We start from the raw sequence: 26,741 nt of genomic DNA on the forward strand, positions 1-26,741 counted from the left end.
CTCAATCTTTTTTTCAGTCAAGGAACCCTTTAAAATAGACAATTTCAAGGCACCCTTTAAAATGATGGATAGCCTTGAGGCACTCCATTCCAAAATGTCAAAAACCATTCTGATAGTTTTACATAATGCAGCAACATTTCCACCTGTAGGACACCCTACGTTTAAGGTATTTTATTCTTCCAAATCAAATACACTTCTGCACTCTGATACTGACTAGTATTCCAGTGTTTCTCATCTCCCTCAGTTTTTTTCCGTCCCTCAGCTAATGTGACACCAGCACTGATGGAAAGGGACAGGGGAGGGGCAAACGAGGATGCTGTGCAGGCTCCCACTGTCCTCCTTATCAACTGATGATGTAATTGGTTTTTGGGATGCCAGCGGCTAGAAGGTCGTAATGGTACACAATGAAAACTTGTGGCTTTGTGTAACTAAAACGCAGCCTTGATCCACCTCTGGCTTGTATACAATTTTTGGGTAATTTTTAGGCATTTTGCTAAGGCACCTCTGAAGAAACCTCAAGGCACCCTGGTTAAAAAAAAAGGCTGTTCTAGATTCTCACCCTACACATATCCAGCTAATAAGCCATATCACAGGAGTGTCTACCCATAGTCACATGTCAGAAGATGAACTGATATATTTTAGGAGGAATTCAAGGCACAGGGTGCATTTTTCAGGGTACTACTTGGACAGAACATTTATACACTGCTCAAAAAAATTAAAGGAACACTTTGAAAACACATCAGATCTCAATGGGGAAAAATATCATGTTGGATATCTATACTGATATGGACTGGGTATTGTGTTAGGAATAAGGATGCCCCATCGTTTAATGGAAATGAAAATTATCAACCTACAGAGGACTGAATTCAAAGATGCCCCGAAATTTAAAGTGAAAAAATGATGCAGCAGACTAGTCCATTTTACTGAAATTTCATAGCAGCAACTCAAAATGGTACTCAGTAGCTTGTATGGCTCCCACGTGCTTGTGTGCATGCCTGACAACACTGGGGCATGCTCCTAATGCAGGGGTGTCCAAACTTTTTTCAAAGAGGGCCAGATTGGATGAAGTGAACATGGTGGAGGGCCGAACATTTTTCCAAACATTCTTTGAACCATTACAATTAAATGCAAATAAATTATTTTATGCCAAGTTACCGTCTTTTTCGCCGTATAAGACGCACCTGACCATAAGACGCACCTAGGTTTTAGAGGCAGAAAACAGGAAAAAATTCTGAACTAATGGACTGCAGACCCAGTACAGGAGATGACCAGAGACTGCGGACAGCACAGGGATGACCAGAGACTGCGGACAGCACAGGGATGACCAGAGGCTGCGGACAGCACAGGGATGACCAGAGGCTGCGGACAGCACAGGGATGACCAGAGGCTGCGGACAGCACAGGGATGACCATAGGCTGCGGACAGCACAGGGATGACCAGAGACTGCGGACAGCACAGATGACTGCTGACCTTTGGGGAGGTGGGGAGCGGGTACCTGAATTTGACAGGTACCCGCTCTTACTTCCGCAGTTGTTCTTTGATCTTACCTGTTCCTCGATCCAGCTGCGCGCTGTCTTCCCGGCTTCTGTAATGGCGCTCGGCATGACAGCCGGGTGCCCAGTGTGCATGAGCGAGAAGCACTTGCGCTTTGTGATTGGTCCGGCGGCTTCTGGGATCTGTCATGTGTCCCAGGTACCGCCTTACCATTCACAAAAAGCACCGCTTCTTGCGCATGCGCACTTGGCACCCGGCTGTCATGCCCAGCGCCCACACTACAGAAGCCGGGAAGACAGCGCGCCGCTGGATAGAGGAACAGGTAAGGTCCCGCTGCAGAGCTGAGCGGCCGGCCCGGTATTCTGACACGGCCGCGGTGGAAATACCAGACCGGCCGCTCCATATTCGCTCCATAAGACACACTGACATGGAGGGCCGTATTAAACCGACCCTCGGGCCGTAAATGGCCCGCGGGCCGGACTTTGGACATGCCTGTCCTAATGAGATGACGGATGGTGTCCTGGGGTATTTCCTCCCACATCTGGACCAGGGTATCACTGAGCTCCTGGAAAGTCTGTGGTGCGACCTGGCAGTGTTGGATGGACCGAAACAATATCTGAGAGGTGTTCTATTGGATTTAGGTCAGGTGAGTGTGGGGGCCATTCAATGGTATCAATTTCATCATTCAGGAACTGCCTGCATACTCTCACCACATGAGGCATTGTGCACCAGGAGGAACCCAGGACCCACTGCACCAGCATAGGGTCTGACAATGGGTCCAAGGATTTCATCCCGATACCTAATGGCAGACAGGGTGCCATTGTCCTGCCTGTAGAGGTCTGTGCGTCCTTCCGTGGATATGCCTCCCCAGACCATCACTGACCTGCCACCAAAATGGTCATGCTGAATGATGTTACAGGCAGCATAACTTTCTCTACGGCTTCTCCAGACCCTTTCACATCTGTCATGTGCTCAGGGTGAACCTGCTCTCATCTGTGAAAAGCACAGGGCACCAGTGGTGGACCTCCCAATTCTGGTGTTCAATGGCAAGTACAACTTGAGCTCTATGGTGCCGGGCAGTGAGCATAGGGCTGAGTAGATTGTTTGGTCAGAGGCATTCACACCAGAGGCCTGCTGGAGGTAATTTTGTAGGGCAGTGCTCATCCTGGTCCTCCTTGCACGGTGGTATCTGCTGATGGGTTAAGGACCTTCTATGGCCCTATCCTGCTCTCCTAGAGTAACTGCTTGTCTCCTGGAACCTCCTCCATGCTCTTGAGACTGTGCTGGGAGACACAGCAAACCTTCTGGCAATGGCACATATTGACATGCTATCTTGGAGGAGTTGGATTGTCTGTGCAACCTCTGTAGCGTCCAGGTATCGCCTTATGCTACCAGTAGTGACACTAACCCTAGCCAAATGCAAAACTAGTGAAAAAAAGTCAGAAAAGATTAGTAGGGAAAAAATGTCAGTGGCCTCCACCTGTAAAATCATTCCTGTTTTGGAGGTTGTCTCATTGTTGCCCATCAAGTGCATCTGTTGCTCATTTCATTAACTCCAAAGTAGCTAAAACTGATTAACAACCCCCTCTGCTACTTAACTGACCAGATCAATATCCCAGGAGTTTAATTGACTTGATGCTATACTCCAATTAAAAAGTGTTCATTTAATTTTTTTGAGAAGTCTACAATAGCTATCAGGGAAGATTCCTTCATCCACACTGTTTAATGCAGATGGAGGAAATTAAGTGATATCTCTTGTTCACCCGAAGCCTTAAAGAGTTTGTTTTGGATGACTGTGCTCCCAACGTTGTAGCAACAGTTTGGGGAAAGTCATTTTTTTGTTCATTTTAACTGCCCCTGTACTCAAATCCAGCTTCTTAAAGATATGGTTTGGTATGAAGAAAATGTCCAGCAGAGCGCCCTGACCTCAACCATGTTAAACCTCATACTGGGATAGTCCCAAATGGAAGCAACTCTATATTAATGGCAATGGTTTTAAAAAATATGTGGTGAATAGAACTCTGCTGAAATGTCACTTGTGACATTTAAATAAGATTCTGTAAAAAATATAAATATTGATGTGCTGGGGTCAGCACTTCCGCACTGTGCCTCATGGTGCACACCAGCAGCCATGCATTGAGTGCAACTTGTTGGTACAATTGGCCTTAAAGGCTTCAACAAAGCTGACAAAACAAAGCTTGATGAAAGCCTTGTAAATGAATTACAAAAGCTTATGGAAAGCCTGTGTGACCAGAGCTTTATAAACTTTATTTGCTTCTTGTATGTGGGTTTCCCTTTCATATACCAGATGCATTATAAAGAAAATCGGTTTTGCTGCGGTCATGTCCTCATATGATTTTATACATGAGGCACAATTTGAGCAAGTAATTCAAATTTCAATAAATATTTGATAAAATACATTTTAAAGTAGACTGAGTTATTATTATGTTTAAATTTTTTATAAAATCCACATGAATATAAATATTATGGTGATTACCACGACTTTTGGTATATGCATTATGTATGCAGTCAGTATAAAAGTGCCAGCCAAACATTTTATATTCAGATTTTTGTATGGACACAAAGACAGTGGTTTACTAAAGGAGTCAGGAATATTCACTCAATAAATTGAATATTCATGATAATTAACCAATTGTGAAAAGCAAATTCCTTTTCACTTGGAATACCCAAAAATGTGCAGATGAAATAGTTAAACAGGAGTTTACTTTTCATTCTTTGAATAATTCACAGCTCCTCAAAGGGGAAATCCAAAATTCCAGATATTTTACATAGTTACATTGGTCCAGCTTGTACCAATGTAAATGTGTATATACCAGACCTGGCCAATACCCCTGGAAGCTGGACATCACCTTCGTAGACATCGCTGCTGTTGAGTAGCTGCCCTACTGCTTACCGAACACAGGAGGTTGACCACTCAGCAAAGGCACCATTTAGGTAATGTTTTGCATTTTCCTTTAGAAGTGTTTTCTGATTGGATGAGGTGCAGATTGTGATTTCATTACCTTTTGAACAGCCCAGTCAAATCTGAGAATACTTTTCATTCATTGAGAATTTGCAAACCGTTCTAAATGGCACACTTGCTGAGCAATTGACCTCTGACTTCCTTTAAGTAATTCAGCATAAAGTATATCTAAAGTCAAAATATTTTATTGAAATGTTAGATTAGTAGGGAAGGGTTAAATCACTGTTAGTGTTTTGTTGACTATCTGTGTCTCTTTAACCACTTCAAGTCCGGATACTTTTACCCCCTTCCTGTCCAGGCCAATTTTCAGCTTTCAGTGCTATCACACTTTGAATGACAATTGTGCGGTCATGCAACACTGTACCCACATGAATTTTTTTGCAATTTTTTGAGACAGATAAAACTTTATTTTGGTGATATTTATTCACCACTGGAATTTTTATTTGTTTTTGCTATATAAATGAAAAAGTCCAAAAATTTTGAAAAAAGTGTTTTTCTTATAACATTTTGCAATTAAATCTTTCTTCATAAATCTTGGCCAAAATTTATTCGGTTATCTTTTTAGTGAAAAAAAAATAACCCAAATTAGTTTATAACCAAAAATGATAATTTTAAAAAAATTGCTTTACATTTTTATTTTATTTTTTTATATTATTATTTATGTTTTTTTAACATACTGTACCCTAGCAGTACAGTGTCACCTTAGTGGGAGGTGATGAAGATTTTTTTATTTTTTTTACACTCATTGCTTTTATACCCATAAAGGCTGTAAAAGCAATAATTTCTACTTCTCTCTGACTGCATTCTTGCAGCCATTGAGAAATACTGTGAGAGCTGTGATTGGTCACAGCTTATCACATGGTACAAGGCTGTTGTGAATAGCCTTGTAAAATGTGACCTCTGTGATCATTCACAGATTTCACTAGTAGTAAGCAATGATGTCAGGAAGTGACATCTTGCTTACTACTATTCATGTGATCACTGATTGGCCAATCAGTGATCACATGATTGGGACCTCACACAGAGTGATCGGTGCCACGCGATCCCAGGGAGCGTGCACAGGCTGTAAATTTGAGAGCCGTTTATGAACGGCAACCCGCTCCTGCACTGCTGCTGTCCGGCTGTTTATGTACATGGGCCGGACAGGAAGTGGTTAAGGAGGCTTTCCTTCACTTCCTGTCCTGTGGACTCAACAGGAAGTGAGGGGATATCTTTTCAATGTGAGGGATTTGTCCTCATACAGTTATCACAAGAACAAGTATCCCCACTGCAAGATTCCTGTTCTGGAAGCTACCAAATTTTTTGAATGTATACTCACTATCATTCCTTTGACATTGGTCATCAGGACAATTAGAGATAGTGAATCTCCCCAATGTAGACACAGACAGCAATATATACCTAACACAAGAACAAATGCGGAGCTGAATTCAGATATTTTAAGGGTTATTGGAATGTCAGTGGCTCTGGTTCAGCAGTACTCCACAAAACTAGGACTCCTCTCCATAACAGGGAAGGGACCCAACACTGAGAATCTACATATATACAATCCATTGAGAGTGCCAAACAAACATTCAAGAGTCCAAGGTTTTTAATAAAAATGTTCCATGGCAGAAAAAAAGCCAGCATGTATTTGAGGCCAAACACACTCCCCTTTCATCAGGGGTTAGGAATTTTGACTGTGGAGCAGAGCCAGATTTATACTTTGGGGGCCTCCAAAGTTTATATTCTCAATGACAGTCACACATTTGTAAAATGCATGACACGTCATTCTTAGACCACGTGTACAAACACACATGCGGTTATAGCACTGTATGTGTGGTTTGCTTGAGCCACCAAAATTTGTTTTAGAAAATGATACAATATACCAGTCCAGAGTTAAAACTTTTAAAGATGACGGCGGGCAAAGTATTATTTCCCAAGATGCAGTTAATAAAAGAAAGTACATTTTTTGGATTTTTTTGTGCTATGAATCAATTTTATTATTAACCACCTCAATACTGGGCACTTTCACCCCTTCTTGCTCGGGCCAATTTTCAGCTTTTAGCGCTGTCGCACTTTGAATGATAATTATCATGCAACACTGTACCCATATGAAATTGTTAGAATTTTTTTGAGACATAAAGCTTTCTTTTTGTGGTATTTAATCACCACTGGGTTTTTTATTTTTTTGCGCTATAAACAAAAAATTACCGCAAATTTAAAAAAAAACAAAACATGTTTTTCATAGTTTCTTTTATACCATTTTGCAAATATGTAATTTTTCTTTATAAATTCTAATAAAAATTTATACTGCTACATTTATTTGGTAAAAATGACCCAAATCGGTGTATGTTATTTGGTCTGCGTGAACGGTATAGAGTCTACAAGCTATGGTACCAATCATTGAAAAATGATCACACTTTTTGTACTGATGGCATGATCTGATTTCTTGAGGACCTAACATGCCAGGACAGTACTAATACCTCCCAAATGATCCCTTTTTGGAAAGTAGTCTGAGGTATTTAGTAAGAGGCGTGGCAAGTTTTTTGAAGTTGTAATTTGTTTCCACAATTCTTTGGAAAATGAAGAAATTAATTAAAATGTATTTGTTTTCCACAAAAATGTCACATTAACAAGTTATTTATTACACATGGCATAGGAATGCTTGCAAATACACTCCAAAACACATTCTGCTACTTCTCCTGAGTATGGCGATAGCACATGTGTGAGACTTTTTCACAGTGTAGCCACAAAGAGAGGCCCAACATCCAAGGAGAACCTTCAGGCTTTATCCACTTTAAGACTAGGCCGCCTTCTGACACTTTTTGTTTACAAGTAAAAATCAGTATTTTCCTAGAACTTAGAACCTCCCAAAATTATATATTTTTTTAACAGAGGCCCTAGAGAATAAAATTGTGGGTTTTGCTAATTTTTATGTCAAATAGTATTTGTGCAGTGGTTTTTGAAACGCAATTTTACACAATAACGCAAAAATATACTTTAATATATTTTGATGCACACTTTTTTTAAAATATGGTGTTGGGCCGAGTAAATAGTTACCAAACATGTCACGGTTTAAAATTGTGCAAGCTTGTGAAATGGCGCCATTTACAGATGAGGTCTCGTGGTAGAATTATTACTGTTGCTCTGACGTTTATGGCAATGCCTCACATGTGTGGTGCTATCGCCGTTTACGTATGTGTATGGTACCAACACGTGTGTTCACCTTTACACGTGAGCACGGGGGTGCTTTACATTTTTTTATTCATTTATTGGTGGGACACTGGTACACTCACAGGTGTTTTGTGCACTTGTACATTATGACAGATGTTGATTGTCCACCCGCGGACACCAACAGATGTTGATGTTGCAGTGGACACTAGTACACTGTGACTGATGTTTTGTGCACTGGTACAGATGTTGATGTGACACTTGGACAGGGACAGACGGTTCTTAGTGTATTGTGTGGGGATGGCTGCAATCTGTGTTTTTTCTGCATAATTGAACACTAAAATAATCAGCTATGCAGAGAGCTGTCACAGGCTGCAGCATTTCCCTTCCCCCTCACACTGAGCCCTCACAGAGCTCAGTGGGGAAAACAGCAACAGAGACATGTTTACATTTAGTGATGGTTGTGATTGGACACAAACATCACATAATTGGGAGGGCCTATCAGAAAGCCCATATCCCGATCTGTGATGTGCTGTGTCCTAGGGACACAGCCATCACAGGATCGCGACGCTGCACGGCCCACGTTCTAAGTGGTTGTTCAAGAACATCCAATTAGAACAGGAAAGCTCCCACCTGGCCGTTTATGTGCAGTGGCTGGGTTGGAAGCAGTTAAACACTGTGAACTGTTGGAAATTTTCCACTTTCATTGGATTGTATGTATGAGATAAAAACCTGATAGTGGTTCTATCTCCTCACATCTTCAAATTTAAAAATAGATGCTCAATGAACAGATGTCGAGTATATGCAATGACTCTCAACATAAATTTTTGAAAATATGGGAACCGTGGTTGCAATATGCCTTTCCCACGCTCCCCCCGGCCAGTGTAGGGAGGTGATGGAGTTTTGTATTGGCGCTCATGGACCCTTGCTCTCTGGTGTGTGTTTTTGTTTTTGTTTTTTCTCTTTCTTTCTTCTCTGCTTTTCTTCTTTCCTTTTCTGTTTGTTTTGATGTGACAGTGGACAGCTGTCTTTAGTTGCGATAATCTGAGTTTCACTGATGTTATTGTTACCTATGTACCATTGATAGCCCCTACGTGGGCATACGTTTTGCCTTATTGGAATTAGAGCGTTGTCTGCTCTATTATACATTTTCTATCGGTGCAATTGATAGCCCCTGCGTGGGCGTGTTTTGTTGCCTCTGTTTTATACTGTTTAAAATTAATAAAAACCATTGAAATACAAATTTAAAAATAGTTTTGCCTTTACTATATTTAATTATTCTTGAAAATAATCTTAGTATCTACTACAGGAAATGCTTTGGTTCTAGCAAAGTAAAAGCTAATTAAAAAAAAACGTCTTGTCCATACTATATGGAGAAATTTGAGTTTTTCTGCACATGTTCTGCAAGGGCACAAAAAGATATGTTCTCTATGTGCCCTGTTCACACACAACACTAGTATCGTGTGGATTTTTTCTGGAACAAGTATAAAACCTAAAAAGATGCAAAAAAGTTTATGTAAACCCATGTCTCTGCAAGTGAAATCGGCACGGTTTTCCCAATTATTTATTATGCACATATGGTGTGAACGAGGCCTAAAAAAATTACAAATATAATTCAAAGAGCAAAAGGTAAAAGAAATTCACATATAGTTTGTTCATATATTTCCATGTTACCACCTATGTAGTATTTACTTTTTCTCCTTACTCCTTAAATACTTCTAGAGGAGGACAAAGTACCAAAGGCCTACAGATGCTCATTCGTACAGCTTGGACTGACCAGTATGAAATTGGCTGATCTCTGTATTGGACGTCCAGTTTTACTTACCAGCTCAGATGGGAGGCAAGAGGTATAAATATATATAATACTTTTGTGTTGCTATTGCCAAAGCAAAACCATATTATATTGGATACATATACTACTGTTAAAGAGAACTTTATATGGATTTGTGTAAATGTTATTTTGGGCCTATTGATTATAAGCTTATGTTTATTAATGCTCTGCAAAATGTTGTAATTGGATGGACTGTCCCTTACATAGCAAATGCAAATTCTGCTTTGAGTGTTCAGCTCCGCTAACAGCCAGTCAGTCTAATGAACACAACTGTAAAGAGTTTGCATCCAGGACCGATCATCCACAGGTAGTCGCAGCATGTTCGATTACATGTGAATGTCCGTAAGTGGCTGCAGGCACTGTTAGTCTCCCTTTTACAGAAAAAAATAATAAATGCACGTATTTTTGCAGAAAAAAAATGTGCATTTATTATTTTCTCCTGCAGGAGCCTGGAAAGCATTGCACTTGCGATCAGTAGACCACAAGAGGTCATTAAGACACAAGAGGTTAAAAGTACTGTTAAGTGGTTTTGTTTATTATAGTCAGGACTAAGAGAATACAATCATAAAAATATATTTTTTTTAGTCAGGTAAATATAAAATGTTGCATATAATTTTATATTATTATTATGCAATCAGCAGGTGAAGAACTCAGCAATGTATCCCATGTTTCCAAGTTAGTTGACTCTTAGGGGTTTATTTACTAAAGCTGGAGAATCCAAAATCAGACTCCCTTCTGCATAGAAACCAATCAGCTTCCAGGTTTCATTGCCAAAGCTTCATTGAACAAGCTGAGGTTAGAAGCTGATTGGTTTCTGTGCAGAAGGGAGTCTGATTTTGGACTCTCCAGCTTTAGTAAATAAACCCCTTACCGTCAATAAAAAGAAAAAGCCTGTGCCTTCATATCACACACAAGCCGTGCCATAGGGCATGCTGCTGGTGTGAACAAGCCATTTAAGATGAATTTCTGTCATAAAAACTGGAGAAAATATTTTTTTGCTAAAAGAGGCCAAACACTAGATATATTGTAGAATCATATTAGGTATCAGAATCAAAAAGCAAATATTTATTACTATATTATATTGGCTGATTTTTATCTTTTGTCTAATCTTCTGTTTGAAGCACTTTCTAAAAGCTTTCAGGTTACATGTTATATATAAAGAGATATGTTATGTGGCCTAAAGTTAAGCAAACATATATGAAGATATATATGTATGTGCTGCTTGTAGGTGTGCACTGCTTGGCCGGTCAGTGGCTTTCCTTCTGGGAAAATAGGAATTGGACCAGCACCACAGAAGAACCTCAAGGTGAAGCCCGGTGATTCAGTTCATGTTGAGCCTGTGAATGGACCTGTGTTACAAGCAGCGGAGACAGAAGTCACCCTCAGGTATAGATGATATTTATTTTAGGGGAGGGGGGGGGAGTATTTCCTAGTGGATTGGAATTCCATTTGCCATTTTGTTGAAGTCTCAACTTATAACTAAATACTTAAAAGTACATGAAAGTGATGCAGTTTTCCTTTGCAGCTTTTTTCTTTTTAATAAAACCATAAAGGAATGTAGCCACAAGGACTGAGAAACAGTTGCAACAATATTAATATTTTAAAAGCCTACATAGCCCAACGCTAGTTATTGAATAGTTAAAGGAGAAGTATAGTCAAAGCTTTTTTGGCTATACTTCTCTTGGGGATCACAGGAGTGCAGTTTGTTCTGCACTCCTGTGACCCGTGTTTAGCCGACAGCGGGCTGAAGCCAACAAAGCCAGTCCAGGCTTTAAAAAGATCCTGACCATATGGTCGTGATCCACCCAGAAGCCTAGATCGGCATCTGGCTCAGCCTCTTAGCGATCCTCTGAGCACTGGAGGGGCAAAGCAGAGAGTTGGTGACTGACAACAAGACTCTCTTCTCATGGAACACTGAGAACTGAGCAATCAGCAGTCTTTGATTGCTCAGTTCTCAGTCTTAGAGCTGGCAGGGGACAGATGCAGCTTTGGACCGATTCTGCGTCTACCTACAGTATGTGAGTATACATATATTTTACTTAACCCGTGCTTCTCTTTTAAATGAAGACCTCTGGCTTCCTTAAAGCTGAACTCTGGGCAAAATAGGTTGTGGACATTTGCACAGTGAAAATATATTGTCACTAATGAACGTCTGCTGCTATTGTTAGTTTTATGCATCCCACACCACAGTAATCTTCAAAAACTGACACTGAAAATAAGTGTTCTCATAGCATGTTGCTTTATATACAATGTCTTGTATTCTTTTTTCTCTGTGATAGTAGTTTGGGAGATCTGATGTTCACACTCCTACATTCACAAAACTCTCTGTAATCTGTGAAAAGGATACAATATGTTTTATGAATGGGTGAGGTGCCAAGTGAGCAACCCACTGTGAGAACTGTACTCTGGCCAAAACTGAAACTCTTTAAGTTCTGGTTCACACTGATGTGGTGCGGGATTTGCAGTGATTCATGTGCGTTTCCCACACCGCATCACAATCACACTCCATTCATGTGAACCTGAACTGCTGCAGGTGTCAATGTTAAGTTAATGACACTCCAAAAACAGGTGGCAAAGCACAGTCTGATTGGTTGAATTGAATAGCATAGGTGTGAACACCCATGTGATTCGATTCCAGTGCGGAAAAAAAGTGCATGCACCTTTTCGTGCAGGTGTGGTGCAACTTGAACCATACAAAATGAATGGGCTCAGATTGCACTGGAAAGAATTGCATGTGCTTTGAACAGGTATGCGGTGAGAATTTCTGTCTGAATCACCTGCGGTTCCCCGCACCGCACCAGTGTGAACCTAGCTTCAGTGCCAGATTTTTGGAGCTTACTATAGTATGCGGGATGAATAAAAATAACAGTAGCAGCAGCCACACAGGGGGTACAGTCCACTTGTGGTAATATATTTATACAGTGTAAATGTCCAAATATTGTTTTTGCTCAGAATTCATCTTTAGAAAATAGTTGATCAGAGAGAAAGTAGAAGGGGTTGAAAGTACACATTTGCAAGGCTCTGATCCCCCAGTCTGCTGGTTTCCAATCCCCATTGTACTGCTTTGCCACCACCTGCAGCAAGCTTCCTCAGATTGTCTTAAAATTTCTACAAAGTTACATGGGTCCAACACTAGTAAAGAGGAATACTGCGTTAGCTACAATTCCTGAAAGTGGAGTGCACCAGGACTTGTGTCCAGAAGATTTGGTCGATGGAAGTGATTTACCTCTTCTAATTATTGTCCTTTTTGCCTAATTTTTGTCTGGTTCTTATTTAAACCCTACAGTAGTGTTTTACTGCTAGTGTTGCCTAGATTGGTTGAGTAATGCATCTTAAATGTCCTTAAATGACTACTATATTATTAGTATCAAGAGGACCACTGTGTGTAGAAGAAAGAAACACTAATTTATCATAATATTTAATGCTGCCTTTTTTCTATAAACTACCATGAACACAGTTTAGGTCAGCTGTGTGACAACAAAAATCAAGGGAGGGTTTTCAGTAAGAATACCAATAAGAATACCCAAATATCACCCAAACCATACTATCCGCTCTTCGCATGACCTCCTGCTCTCTAGCTCCCTTGTCTCCTCCTCCCATGCTCATCTCCAGGACTTCTCCAGAGCTTCCCCCATCCTCTGGAACTCTATACCCCAATTATCAGACTCTGCTCACTTTTAGGCGATCTCTGAAAACCTATCTCTTCATGGAAGCCTATCCTGCCCTCAGCTAATAATGGAATCCCCCACAGTTACTACCTTTTGTACCACTAGCCCCTCCCCCTTAGATTGTAAGCTCCAAGCTCTTGTATTGAACTGTATTGTTGCTGCATTGTCTCCCGTTATATTGTAAAGCGCTGAGCAAACTGTTGGCGCTATATAAATCCTGTATAATAATAATCATTATTTGCATCTGAACTGACCATATACCCAAAATTCAGTTAAAGAAATTGCTGAGTTATATATGGCTACATTTCAGCAGGATGTCATCAGATGCAGAGGTGTACCTAAACACATCAAATATGTTAATTGATACATAAATTGTCTCAGCCCCCTTTACATATCTAAGGCTCCATGCACACTAGCGTTTTTAAGTTACTAGATGCTGTTATTAGCATTTTTTTCTGCTCCTGGAAGCTAAATAGTGTTATCCTATGTGTCCTGCACACTACTTTAGGCTATTAACATTTTTTGTGCTTCAGCGTGTAGGAGGAAAAAAAAAAATTGTTTTTGTAGAGTTTTTTTGGAGCATTTTTCCAGCACAAAAAAAAATGCTACTAAAAGGCTACTAACAGTTTTTTTCTAGCTTTTTCTAACATGTACTGTAAAAACGCTAATAAAACGCTAACGCTCCTAAACGCTTCTACTATTACTAAAACGCAATTAAAAAGCTCTATTTTTAGCATTTTTTTTCCAATGTTTTTTAGCTTAAAAAAATACTAGTGTGCATGGAGCCTAAAAGTGTCTACTGAATAGATTCCCATTCAGGAATGGATTACAATCACTGGCAGAATGGATGCCCTTACAGCTTTAGCACCCAAGGCAGGGTTAAGCAATTTTGCCAATTAAAAATATACATATTTAGTTTGAACCAAAGTTAAAACAGTTTTTATCTGGAGTGAGAACATAAATAAGAAAAATTGAATATGCGGTTTTAACATTGTGCCTACATAGTAGAAGTAGGAATATTTGGATGGGACGATTGCACCATCTAGTGGTAAAATTAGTTATTTCTTGACTTCTTTTTTCTATTTACATAAACTCTGACTTTGATTTACTAAAGGAATTTTCGCTTAGATGAATAAAGGTGTTGAAAACTAAATTTGCAAAGAATCCCTAATCATGTGCAATTGAAAAAATAAATAAATTTGTTTGCACATGACTGAATGATTGAAGTCAGTGGCGCTTCACCTTATTAGAAAGTGAACATCCTATATTCCTTTAGTAAATCAAGGTTATTGCACACATTAGTGCATTTTAAGTCTATAATGATATAAATGAAGCAACAAGATTAAAATAAACAAAGAATACATATGTGCTGCCACCTACATGAACTTCATCCAGCAACAAAGAGAACAACCCCCCACAGCTGCTGCATGCACCCCAATGTGTTCCCCACATCAAGCATGAATAGAAAAATAAAAAAACAAGTGCTTTGCTGCTCATTAACTACCAATAAATCACCTTTTAAATCAATCAACTTGAATGGTAAATAGATATAAAAATAACTAAATTAATAAATAAATACAAATACTCAAATATGCGCAGTAATCCCTATCTAGATATATACTTGTAACCTGGAGAAAAAGTGTTCAGTTCAATAAATACTGTGATAATTTGGTAATAATCCAATCAATAAAATAAAAATATTAACAATTCATAAATATCAAGATAAACTAGAATGTGGTACATGCAAAGTGCCATAAAAATCCCATAAAAGGTCCACAGCATACTCATTAGAAGTTCCACTTGTAGTGTCCTTGAAGAATGGACTGCAGCTCAGCAAATAATGTGCACCACCACCAGTGGGATTGTACGCTCACCTGAAGAGTGGACCTATACATAAAATATAGGTCACATACGCTTTAAATTGTCAGCCTGGTCTGCTGCACCTGGAAGCCAGTCTCCTTGACCATCAGCACCTGTTAAAAAGATACGTCTAGCCTCTGCACACCACAGAGTAGTATCTGAGAAAGGAGGAAAGTTGCCAAATATAGTGTAATAGCATTTATTAAGAAGTTAAGGATGCTAAAAGTAACAGAGTGCAACAGACCAGGCTGACATATATATATACACAGTGGGACAAAAAAGTATTTAGTCAGCCACCAATTGTGCAAGTTCTCCCACTTAAAAAGATGAGAGAGGCCTGTAATTGGCATCATAGGTAGACCTCAACTATGAGAGACAAAACGAGAAAAAAAATCCAGACAATCACATTGGCTGATTTGGAAAGAATTTATTTGCAAATTATGGTGGAAAATAAGTATTTGGTCAATATCAAAAGTTCATTTCAATACTTTGTTATATATCCTTTGTTGGCAATGACAGAGGTCAAACGTTTCCTGTAAGTCTTCACAAGGTTGGCACACACTGTTACTGGTATGTTGGCCCATTCCTCCATGCAGATCTCCTCTAGAGCAGTGATGTTTTGGGGCTGTCGCTGGGCAACACGGACTTTCAACTCCTTCCAAAGGTTTTCTATGGGGTTGAGATCTGGAGACTGGCTAGGCCACTCCAGGACCTTGAAATGCTTCTTACGAAGCCACTCCTTCGTTGCCCAGGTAGCATGTTTGGGATCATTGTCATGTTGGAAGACCCAGCCACGTTTCATCTTCAATGCCCTTGCTGATGGAAGGAGGTTTGCACTCAAAATCTCACGATACATGGCCCCATTCATTCTGTCCTGTACATGGATCAGTCGTCCTGGTCCCTTTGCGGAGAAACAGCCCCAAAGCATGATGTTGCCACCCCCATGCTTCACAGTAGGTATGGTGTTCTTTGGATGCAACTCAGCATTCTCTCTCCTCCAAACACGATGAGTTGTGTTTCTACCAAACAGTTCTTTTTTGGTTTCATCTGACCATATGACATTCTCCCAATCCTCTTCTGGATCATCCAAATGCTCTCTAGCAAACTTCAGATGGGCCCGGACATGTACTGGCTTAAGCAGGGGGACACGTCTGGCACTGCAGGATCTGAGTCCCTGGCGGCGTAGTGTGTTACTGATGGTAGCCTTTGTTACGTTGGTCCCAGCTCTCTGCAGGTCATTCACTAGGTCCCCCCATGTGGTCCTGGGATTTTTGCTCACCGTTCTTGTGATCATTTTGACCCCACGGGGTGAGATCTTGCGTGGAGCCCCAGATCGAGGGAGATTATCAGTGGTCTTGTATGTCTTCCATTTTCTAATTATTGCTCCCACAGTTGATTTGTTCACACCAAGCTGCTTGCCTATTGAAGATTCAGTCTTCCCAGCCTGGTGCAGGTCTACAATTTTGTTTCTGGTGTCCTTCGACAGCTCTTTGGTCTTCACCATAGTGGAGTTTGGAGTGTGACTGTTTGAGGTTGTGGACAGGTGTCTTTTATACTGATAACAAGTTCAAACAGGTGCCATTGATACAGGTAATGAATGCAGGACAGAGGAGCCTCTTAAAGAAGAAGGTACAGGTCTGTGAGAGCCAGAAATCTTGCTTGTTTGTAGGTGACCAAATACTTATTTTCCACCATAATTTGCAAATAAATTATTTCCAAATCAGCCAATGTGATTGTCTGGATTTTTTTTCTCATTTTGTCTCTCATAGTTGAGGTCTACCTATGATGCCAATTACAGGCCTCTCTCATCTTTTTAAGTGGGAGAACTTGCACAATTGGTGGCTGACTAAATACTTTTTTACCCCACTGTATATATATAAAAAAAAAATATATATATATATATATATATATAGACAAACAGGACTGCTGTTAGAAACCACAGGGCCCCATGCAGCCAACAGGTTTACTATGCTTTAGTTATGAACGAATACAGTGAGTGATTGGTACCGATCACTCATTGTGTTCATTTAGGAAAGGAAGGGGCTGGTAAATGTGACCTATTTAAAGGACCCTTCCCCCACTCTCCATCCTGAAGGACCCTTTTGTGTGCTTACAGCTGCCGGTACAAAGGAGAGGAGGGAACCTGGCAGCACTGCGGGGGTGGGGGCACACAGGGGGGCCTGGACAGCAGGGGGGAACATATGGTGCACAGAGAGGGTGATGGGTATTACTGGAACCGATGCCCTGTATGGCTCTCTCTGCAGCAGCTGAAAGCCAGAGAAGAGACCAGCTTTTAGCTGCTGCACAGAGAGACACACCGATCACCCTCTCTGCCCACATCCAATTGACCCAGCTGCCTGGGCCCCTCTGCTGTCTTGGGCCCCATACAGAAGGACTGGTGGTACCCCCCTTGTCCACAGCCCTGTGTATACAGTGCTTTCAGAAAGTATTGAGACCCCTTCACTTTTTTCAATTTTGTTATGTCGCAGCATGATACTACAGTTGTTTCTATTATGTGCAAATTTATACTTGTGAGCCACTATGATTTAAATCATTAATTGTGGTTCGTTGACGCTATTCACATACTCATTATCATGTGTGTTTATGCTATAAATACTCAGAAAATGTTGCGCTCCAAACAAATATTATTTCACAAATTATATCCCCGTGATTTAAATCCTCTTCTTACTAAAAAATTCAAATCAATTATTAATAATTCATATGTGCCATGTGATTATACTCAATACTGATAAAAATCAAAATAAACAAGGAAAAAAAAATATCTAAAAAAATATACATTTGTGACAATATTATTATTTCATGAATCTGTAAACAATAGTCCCATAAATCCTTAGTGTAGTCCAAAACTATGAAATCCTGTGTACTTCTTATATATTGTGCGCTCACCTACTTGTAAGCCTAATGTATTTAGGCTAACATCACTTTGTGTTTACAAATTGGAACTTGATGAAATCTTTAATTGCGACTTTTGGAAGATGATGGATATCCCCTGTGTGCTCCTTGGTAATCCTCTCCTATTATGTGGATATGATTGCTTGGATCTCTCCCTCCTGATGCTGCAAGTTTTCTCCTCTGTCTCCTCGATCCTTTCCTAGAGTCTCCTCCGTATTAGTATTCGAAAAGTGAAAGGAGATATAGTACCTTATCCTTTTTTAAAATGTGCTTTATTTCATGCCCAGTGTTGCACGCACATTTTTAAAAAACATTTTACGCTTTGTAAGTAAAAACAAACAAGAACTCCTTCTCTGTGTGTGTGTGCCGCACACAGTCTATACTCGCCGTCCTGGGTGTAGTGAAGTCAGAGCCCCTCCCCTACGCGTTATGCCACAGGTCACGTGGCTTCGTCAGGGGGATATGATTCTGACGAAGCCACGTGACCTGTGGCGCAACGCGTAGGGCAGGGGCTCTGACATCACTACACCCAGGATGGAGAGTATAGAGTATAGACTTCAGTGTGCGGCACATGTTTAGCTCCCAGAAGGCCTCATTCTTACTGGCACTTTTGCATTTAGATTTTCTGAATGCAGAACTGATCTGAGATAAACAATTTTTATGCCTCCAAGATCACTTTTTCCTGCATTTAGCTCGCATTCACACTTGAACAGTTTTATGCTTGTTTCCCTATGCCTGACTACGCCTGACTTTGCTCAACATGTAGAATGTCATTCTTTCTAATTATCCTGGATCACACTTGTACACTCATTTGCCCTTCACTCAAAAAAAGTACGTACGCTTTTGTTTTAGCAAATTCAGTTGTTTTCGGTTCCATAGGCTTCAATAGGAATGCCAGTAAAAATGTGTTTAATATTTCAGTACTTTTGTTACCTTAGAGACAATGTAGGCCAGATCAGGTTTGCTATAAAGTATGCATACTTTCAATAATTTTTTAGATGCAGAGCAAGCATTAAAGAAAATAAACACAAACAGACAAAAAAAATCTGTTTTACATAGGCAATTTTAATGTGATGTCTAACAAAAAGTTAAAGATTTTCAGCGATGGAATTTCTATCTTCTTGTAGAACCTTACCTGCTAATGTACACCCTTTGGCACAGTTAGTTCCAGATGCAAAATGAGATGGTGTTTCTCCCTGAATGAGCTTCCTTATATGGTATTATTTATCCTGTATAAAACACAAGTTTCCGCTTGGAGGGCTTCTTAAAATTTCTTTCCCTTGTGGAAAAATACATATAGCATACCAAATCGAGTTAAGTTTGCTACCACAAAGATTGATAAAACGTAAACTGTAACAACTGTGAGACACAGTCCAGCATTTGCAAAGGACCTTTATTTACCATGTTGCTTTGTTTCCATTCATCATCATAGGGAAAGAGATGCTGATGCTGTCAATGTAGAAGAGCTGTCTTTGTTTCTGCTAAAGCTTATGGGTAAGACATTTGGATTCTTTATAGATAGCTTCTAGGACTCCAGTGTGTAGTGTATATAGTGATATGTAATTTTTTTTCTTAATTGTGTAGTACAGGACACAGGCAGCGTATTTATACACCATGTGTTATTGGCATGTACATTCAGGTGTTTGGAGACTGGCAAAGCTTTAGAGGACAAGCCCCCTGGGCACCTCCCCTATAACCTGACTTCACTCCGTTTTGCTAAAGATTTGTACCAGAGTCTGAAGGAGATGCACCCTTTCTCCTTCACAGAGAAAATCACCCTTTATTATTTTATCTTTGGACTCTTCAATCAACCTCTCACTGTGCTCTAATGCCAAACATAGAAGCGGTGTATCCGGATCGGTGCAACCTTGGGAGCAGTACCTGGACCCCATATTGTGGGGATGGCCTGTTTTACTGCTTCGGCACTGGATTCTGCATAACCACTCACCTTGGCACTTGTTCCAATACATTGGATTAGCTGCAGTATTGCGAACTGTGATGGGCAAAGCTTGGACTTTATATAGAGTCCAGCATTGTGGACAGGTAAGGTAGGGTCACCCTGTATCTCTGGACATTATTGTAAAAAGAAAGCTATGTTTGCATTTAGGTATTATTTGGTAAAATATTCACAGAAGTGATGTGAAATGGCTAGCTTTGAGGGGAACCAGTGCAGGGAGACATTGTTTACTTTGGAAAGTATTTTCCTCGCACTGTAAACATTTCAAACTTGGCACTAAAATTCAACTACTCAGAGCTTAGTCTCAGGTGGATGACCAGGTGTTATATCACATAACTGATTGCATACTTTATGGCCACTTCCACATAAAGCCCTTCCTCCCACCCTTTTGCCACAATGATTTGTTACAGGATGGTCTACACTTGGATCACTGTGTTTTCCTTATGGACACACTTACCTTATACTCTGCACACTATTTCGTGAGTACCCTAATAGGGGAATGCTCTCACTTGTAGCCATGGCGGAGACCAGACAAAAGGACAGCAATTCAAAATTGCAGGCGAACATGCATGCTGCCAAAGGTCAGTATAGCACTCAACCTCAAAGTGATGATGTGTCCCTTGTTCAGGATCAAGAAGCATCTCTAACATCAGTCTCACCATACAATTCTGGCTCTATTTTAGGCACAAAAAAAGCAGCTTATTTGACCAAAGCAGAATTCTCTGCATCCTTAATAGAGCCATCTTTGTCCAGGGCCCACAAACGCTATGCCTCTTCTCCTGTTTCTTAACCTGAGTCAGATCCTGATATGCCAGTTTCATGGATGGAGACCAGGGAAGGGAATAAAGAGGATATTGAGGCAGTATTGGAGGAAGCTATGGAAGATTTTTCTTCCATAGATTGTCACTATATTGAAGACCATTAGCTTCATACTTGCTAACTGTTTCTGCAACCAGACTCTCTTCAGTCTCGCCATGCCCTCTTGGATACAAAGAGACCTATGAAATCCTGTAAATCATTCCCTGTTCATGAACAGATAGAGTGTGCAGTCCATGATGATTGGGTCACCTTTGAAGGAATTTTCATGTCCCCCAAATCTTTGCTGAACTCTATTCAGTGGTGAAGGGGTTTGCAAAGAAGTGTGCTAATCTTGTGATTGATCCTGCCATCTCTTTCTTAAACTAATATCTCATTGTTCCTGTTGAAGATGTCCCTTCAAGATTCTGCAGATAAAAAATTTGAGAGGCACTTAAAGACTCTCTTTAATCTTGCAGGCCCAGCTTTGCGACTTGCTCTCGCTGCAATTTCATTGTGTCAAACTGCAGCCAGGTACCCGGACTAGAACAAAGAATAACCAACATGACCCTGTATTTCAGAATCATGCTGTTACAAGAGCAATTACAGCAATTGCTTTCTTCTTTGCTTTTCTTTGTGGATGCCCTAGAACATGTCATGAGACAAATTTGTAATCTACATTCATAGAATGCACAGAATCATATGGCTGATTAGACACCCGAAGCTGCCGGCAAATGCTCCATGTGTATGCCTTTCCAAGGAAGATGTCTGTTTAATGTGTGTGGCACTTGACCAGTTCTTTAACCTCCCTGGCGGTATGATTATTTCAGATTTTTGGTGCTGAAAGCGGTACCATTTTTTTGCATGGAAATATGTATTTTTTTTTATTGTAGGCTGTAATTTTTAGGAAAAACTCACTGAAATCTGTCCGAACAAGAGTCTAGTAAACATCCCGGGTATGATAAAATTTGAAACACAAAATCATAAATTATAATTTAATAAATAATCATAAAAATAATATAAAAATAATAAAAAATTTAATTCAATAATATAATCAAACCAAAAACACTGAAATGTGAAATAGAGCGCCAAGTTCGCACATTGCTGAGCTCAGTCGCAAAATCGTTTTCAGTTTCTGATGACGAATTTCCCCCACGAATCATTATCACTCAATTCTGTAAGTGGTTCTGATTTACTATCGCTGTTCTCTAGCTGATCTAAACCGCTTTTGACCTAAAGGGACACTTTTTGGACGCCATGGACATTTCTCAGTTTCCAGGCAGAAAGAACAGACAAAATGCAGGCAGGGCGCAGGACAAAGCACTAGGGACAATATGTATGTGAAATAGGTTGAAACAGCAATGCTTTACTGTGTAAAATGAAAAAAAAAAAAAATGACATTTTTAAAAATTTTTAAATTTCCCGCCGCCGGCGGCGGCGGCGCCCGTACGTCCCGACGTCACAGGGACAGGACACAGAATCCGGATGCCGGCATCGGCCGGAGGAGATGGCCGGGGACGCTGCAGGGGACACATCGTGGGAGCGCAGGGTAAGGTAAGTGAAGAACACATGCCGGAGCAGCGCCGCATGGTATTCCCGAGTGTAGCTCGGGGTTACCGCTTTTGGTACTGAAATGTTACCCCGAGCTACACTCGGGAATACCGCTAAGGAGGTTAAAGAGGTCACAAGTGGGAAAGTATTACTTCCACAGCGGATGGTCCCGAAACCCCCCTCCTCAGGAACCCCTAGCTCCTCAGAACGAAGGTCACCTGTCAGCTGTAATCAGACTAAGTTCAGCCCTTTCTTCTCAAGGTTTGGCCCACAAAGGCCATTAAGCCTTCCCCAAAGCTCTCTTAACAATAAATGGGCACTCTCACTTGTAACAGTGGTGGGACATCTATTAGAGTTTGACTATCTCTGGGTCCTAGATCTGTGGACTCAATCAGGAGTTTTAAAGGGGTACAAAATTAAGTTCAAAACTCTACCACCTTACTGTTTTCTGCTTTTAAATCAACCAAAAGCTGCCCAAGGACAGTTATATTTTCAGAATGCCCATGTCCCATGGAGGCATTATACCAATACCATCACAAGACAGGTTCAAATGATTCTACTCAAATCTATTGATCATACCAAAGCCCAACAGGGGTATTAATCCTATTCTGGACCTAAAATCCTTCTGCAAATTCCTTCAAACTCCTAAACTTTGCATGAAATCTGCAAGGTAATTAATTAGCTCTCTAAAACAAGGGGAATACATAGCTTCCATGGATATCTAAGATGCCTATCTGCATGTTCCAATTTACCCACCTCATCAGCATTTTCTGTGTTTTGCAGTGGCAGACAACCAGTTCCAGTTTTTCACACTGCCCTTTCGTCTATCCTCTGCTCCCAGGGTGTCCTTAAAGGTCTTAGCACCTCTGCTTGTCCCTCTCAAAACTTAGGGCATCCCAGTCACAGGCTTCCAGGTGACCTTCTACTGAAGGATTCCTTTGCAGCTATCAGAAACTGTCCACAGGACAATTCAGATGCTCCACGCCTTTCGCTGGGTGATCAATTTCAACAAATCTGCTGTTCAGCCTTTCCTTCTTCTGGAACACTTGAGTCTGGTCCTGGACACATCCTAAGCAAATATCTCTCTTCCAGAAAACAAAGTTCTTTCTTTAAGAATACACCCTCGAGAATTGAGATCCAAGAGATATCCCACAATAAGGTTTTCCATAAGAGTTCTAGGACTAATGGTAGCCTCCTTCAAGGCAGTACTATTTGTCCAATTCCATTCAAGAACTCTTTAACTATACATCTTGTCAACCTGGAAAAACAGGCTGCTTCTCTCGATTTACCCATGCTCCTGTCCAGCAAAGCAAGGAATTTGCTATTTTGGTCAATGCCCACTCTGGCCCTAACAGTGGGGAAGTTCTTCCTTTCCTATCACTAGAAAGTTATTACAATAGAGGGAAGTCTCTCAGGCTGGATAGAAGTGTTCTATCCTTAACAGTCCAAGGAATTTGGTCACTGGGGGAAGTCAAGCTCTCCATTAACATCTGTGAGCTAAGAGAAGTCAGTCTGACCCTGCGGTAGTGGACCCCAATTCCAAAGGGGCATCTGATCAGGGTGCAGTCAGACAATACCACGGCAGTGGCCAACATCAACCATCAAGGGGGTACCAGGAGTCTGGTTGCCTTGAAAGAAGAAAATCAGATCCTCTCATGGACAGAACCTCACAGCAGAATCTGGTACACTTACATACTGAGACTTCCCAACAAGCCAGTCTGCCATCTCCATGCCCACTCTTCCATCCTGCTTCTCAGTCTCTGGCTTTAAAGACATTACTCATGAATGTTATAGAGCAAACAGAAAGAACACAAGCATTGAATGACACCCCTATCTAATAAAATGGCATCCCTTGAAGACAGCTGCTCAGTCTTTAATGCACAGAAGAAAACCCTGTAGTGGATCGTGTTATAGAATATGCAGTGCTGATGAAGAGGGTCTGCCCTTGAAACCAATATTTTTTGATGTGTTACATGTATTTTTCTTTCAACTCATTCCTCCTATGTACTGCTATTTACATCTTTTCACTTCCATATAACATGAAGTGTTTCATGGCATCTGGTTTTTTAATGTAAAAGAGAGCCCAAGTTGTGTCACCCTGAGCTGGTTACCTAGGACTTCAGTACTCTAGAAGTATGGGTGATGGTGTGACCCTCCTGCGCTCCAAGTGTATATTTAAAAAATATTTTTAGATAAATCAAATAAATATGTGTGTAAATCCCAAAGGGAGCTGCTAGCATTAAATCATATACCAGTGATTAAGTAAATATAAAACATAAGGAATGCTGCGCTACATTCAAATCAAACAAAATGTGAATGTGGGATCCCAAAATATTAAATAAAAAAAATGTGACAATGTTATCAATACAGGTCTATACGTGCTCACTGATAATAACATAAATCAAATAAATAGCTCAAAAACATGTGGAAACACAAAAAACAATATCTATATATATGTGCATAAACCAAAAATACACACATATATAATGTAATCACACGTGCCTATTGTGAAGTGAAAAATAACCATAATAATGGTACACACAAAGTTATATCTCAAAGTCCAAAATATAAATATTGTTGGTGAACCAAACAGTAAACGGTGCTTCCAAATTATACTGTTAGTGACCACAGGTGAAAACTCGTGCAGGTTTCTGGGTGTATACAGATCTGCGAATCCAACCACCATCTGAATTAGCCTTTCACCTCATCCCTTCGACCCTTGCGGATCAAAGAGCAGTAGTGGATCCCTCTCACAGATCCTCCAGGCACCAAAACACTCCAAAGACAGTTTTCTCAGAGTATAATATTCCCACTATGGCTCTTCTCCAGGAAAAGTTGTAATATCAATCTCTCAAAATGAGACAAAGGAATCCTCCCATAGTGTAGTATATTTAATTATACCATAGGAACATGTAGCATATTTACATTGAAACTTACGTAGCAGCCAGTCCAAGAAAAAACCTCATGCTTTCAGATGAGGATATATCTGTTGGGTGTACAGCTGAATGCACAGGTGTACCAAGATGGCCGCCACGCCGGAAATACGTCACCGCGTTAAGCCGACGCGTTGCGTCACAGTGTCATGTGACTTCATCAGGGCTCCATGACACTGTGACGCAACGCGTCGGCTTAACGCGGTGACGTATTTCCGGCGTGGCGGCCATCTTGGTACACCTGTGCATTCAGCTGTACACCCAACAGATATATCCTCATCTGAAAGCATGAGGTTTTTTCTTGGACTGGCTGCTACGTAAGTTTCAATGTAAATATGCTACATGTTCCTATGGTATAATTAAATATACTACACTATGGGAGGATTCCTTTGTCTCATTTTGAGAGATTGATATTACAACTTTTCCTGGAGAAGAGCCATAGTGGGAATATTATACTCTGAGAAAACTGTCTTTGGAGTGTTTTGGTGCCTGGAGGATCTGTGAGAGGGATCCACTACTGCTCTTTGATCCGCAAGGGTCGAAGGGATGAGGTGAGAGGCTAATTCAGATGGTGGTTGGATTCGCAGATCTGTATACACCCAGAAACCTGCACGAGTTTTCACCTGTGGTCACTAACAGTATAATTTGGAAGCACCGTTTACTGTTTGGTTCACCAACAATATTTATATTTTGGACTTTGAGATATAACTTTGTGTGTACCATTATTATGGTTATTTTTCACTTCACAATAGGCACGTGTGATTACATTATATATGTGTGTATTTTTGGTTTATGCACATATATATAGATATTGTTTTTTGTGTTTCCACATGTTTTTGAGCTATTTATTTGATTTATGTTATTATCAGTGAGCACGTATAGACCTGTATTGATAACATTGTCACATTTTTTTTATTTAATATTTTGGGATCCCACATTCACATTTTGTTTGATTTGAATGTAGCGCAGCATTCCTTATGTTTTATACTCTAGAAGTATGCCTCCTGTCGGTGTCCTGCTTGACTTGAGCTGTGGTTACTATTGGATGAATGGGGCTCAGACGATATTGTTCGTTCAGTTTATCCCTTGTAAAGCCAGGTACACATGTTACGTTTTTTTTTTCCACTGAGTTGAACGAGAAAAAAACTGATAGATTATTGTACTAAGTGATCTGCTGTGCCATTGGCTGCAAGCACTGATCAAATACTGGTTTTCCAGCATGTCCCTTCAGCAAAAGCCGGTCCTTAGACCGGCTTCACTCGGAAGGATAGCTGTACACGTTTCCTGCTGAACCGGCCAATATTCTGAACATGTTTACCCAGCTTAAAAGATATTAGTAATGTACACATGTTTTCCCAATGAATGCTGTATTAGGTATTATATCTCATTACCTGCCATCTATGATGTACCACTGAATGCTAATGGGCACAGGGTTACTTGTATTCAGGGTTACTTGATCTCTCTTCAATCCTTTCAAATAGGTTATTGACACATGTACATTACGAAAACCTTCCTGTACTTTTTTCTTGCTAGTATATTAAGGCTAGCGCACTATAGGTACATTAAAGTACATTTGCAATACCTATGGATTTCTGTTTCCATCTCT

The 26,741-nt window shown here is 40.4% G+C and overlaps 1 protein-coding gene across 1 annotated transcript in view; it reads left to right on the forward strand.

Annotated features, from left to right (window-relative positions):
• The window catches only part of AFG2A (AAA ATPase AFG2A), a 529,963-nt gene that overhangs the window by 16,052 nt on the left and 487,170 nt on the right, over positions 1-26,741 (forward strand). Inside the window, exons 2-4 of the mRNA XM_089672180.1 lie at positions 9,350-9,474; positions 10,687-10,844; positions 19,332-19,393. Of these exons, the coding sequence (XP_089528306.1) occupies positions 9,350-9,474; positions 10,687-10,844; positions 19,332-19,393 (345 nt within the window). The remainder of the gene's footprint in view (positions 1-9,349; positions 9,475-10,686; positions 10,845-19,331; positions 19,394-26,741) is intronic.

This window comes from Staurois parvus, unplaced genomic scaffold, assembly GCF_062004578.1.
Source record: "Staurois parvus isolate SC_StPar_1 unplaced genomic scaffold, SC_StPar_1.0 ptg000122l, whole genome shotgun sequence".
Taxonomy (NCBI): domain Eukaryota; kingdom Metazoa; phylum Chordata; class Amphibia; order Anura; family Ranidae; genus Staurois; species Staurois parvus.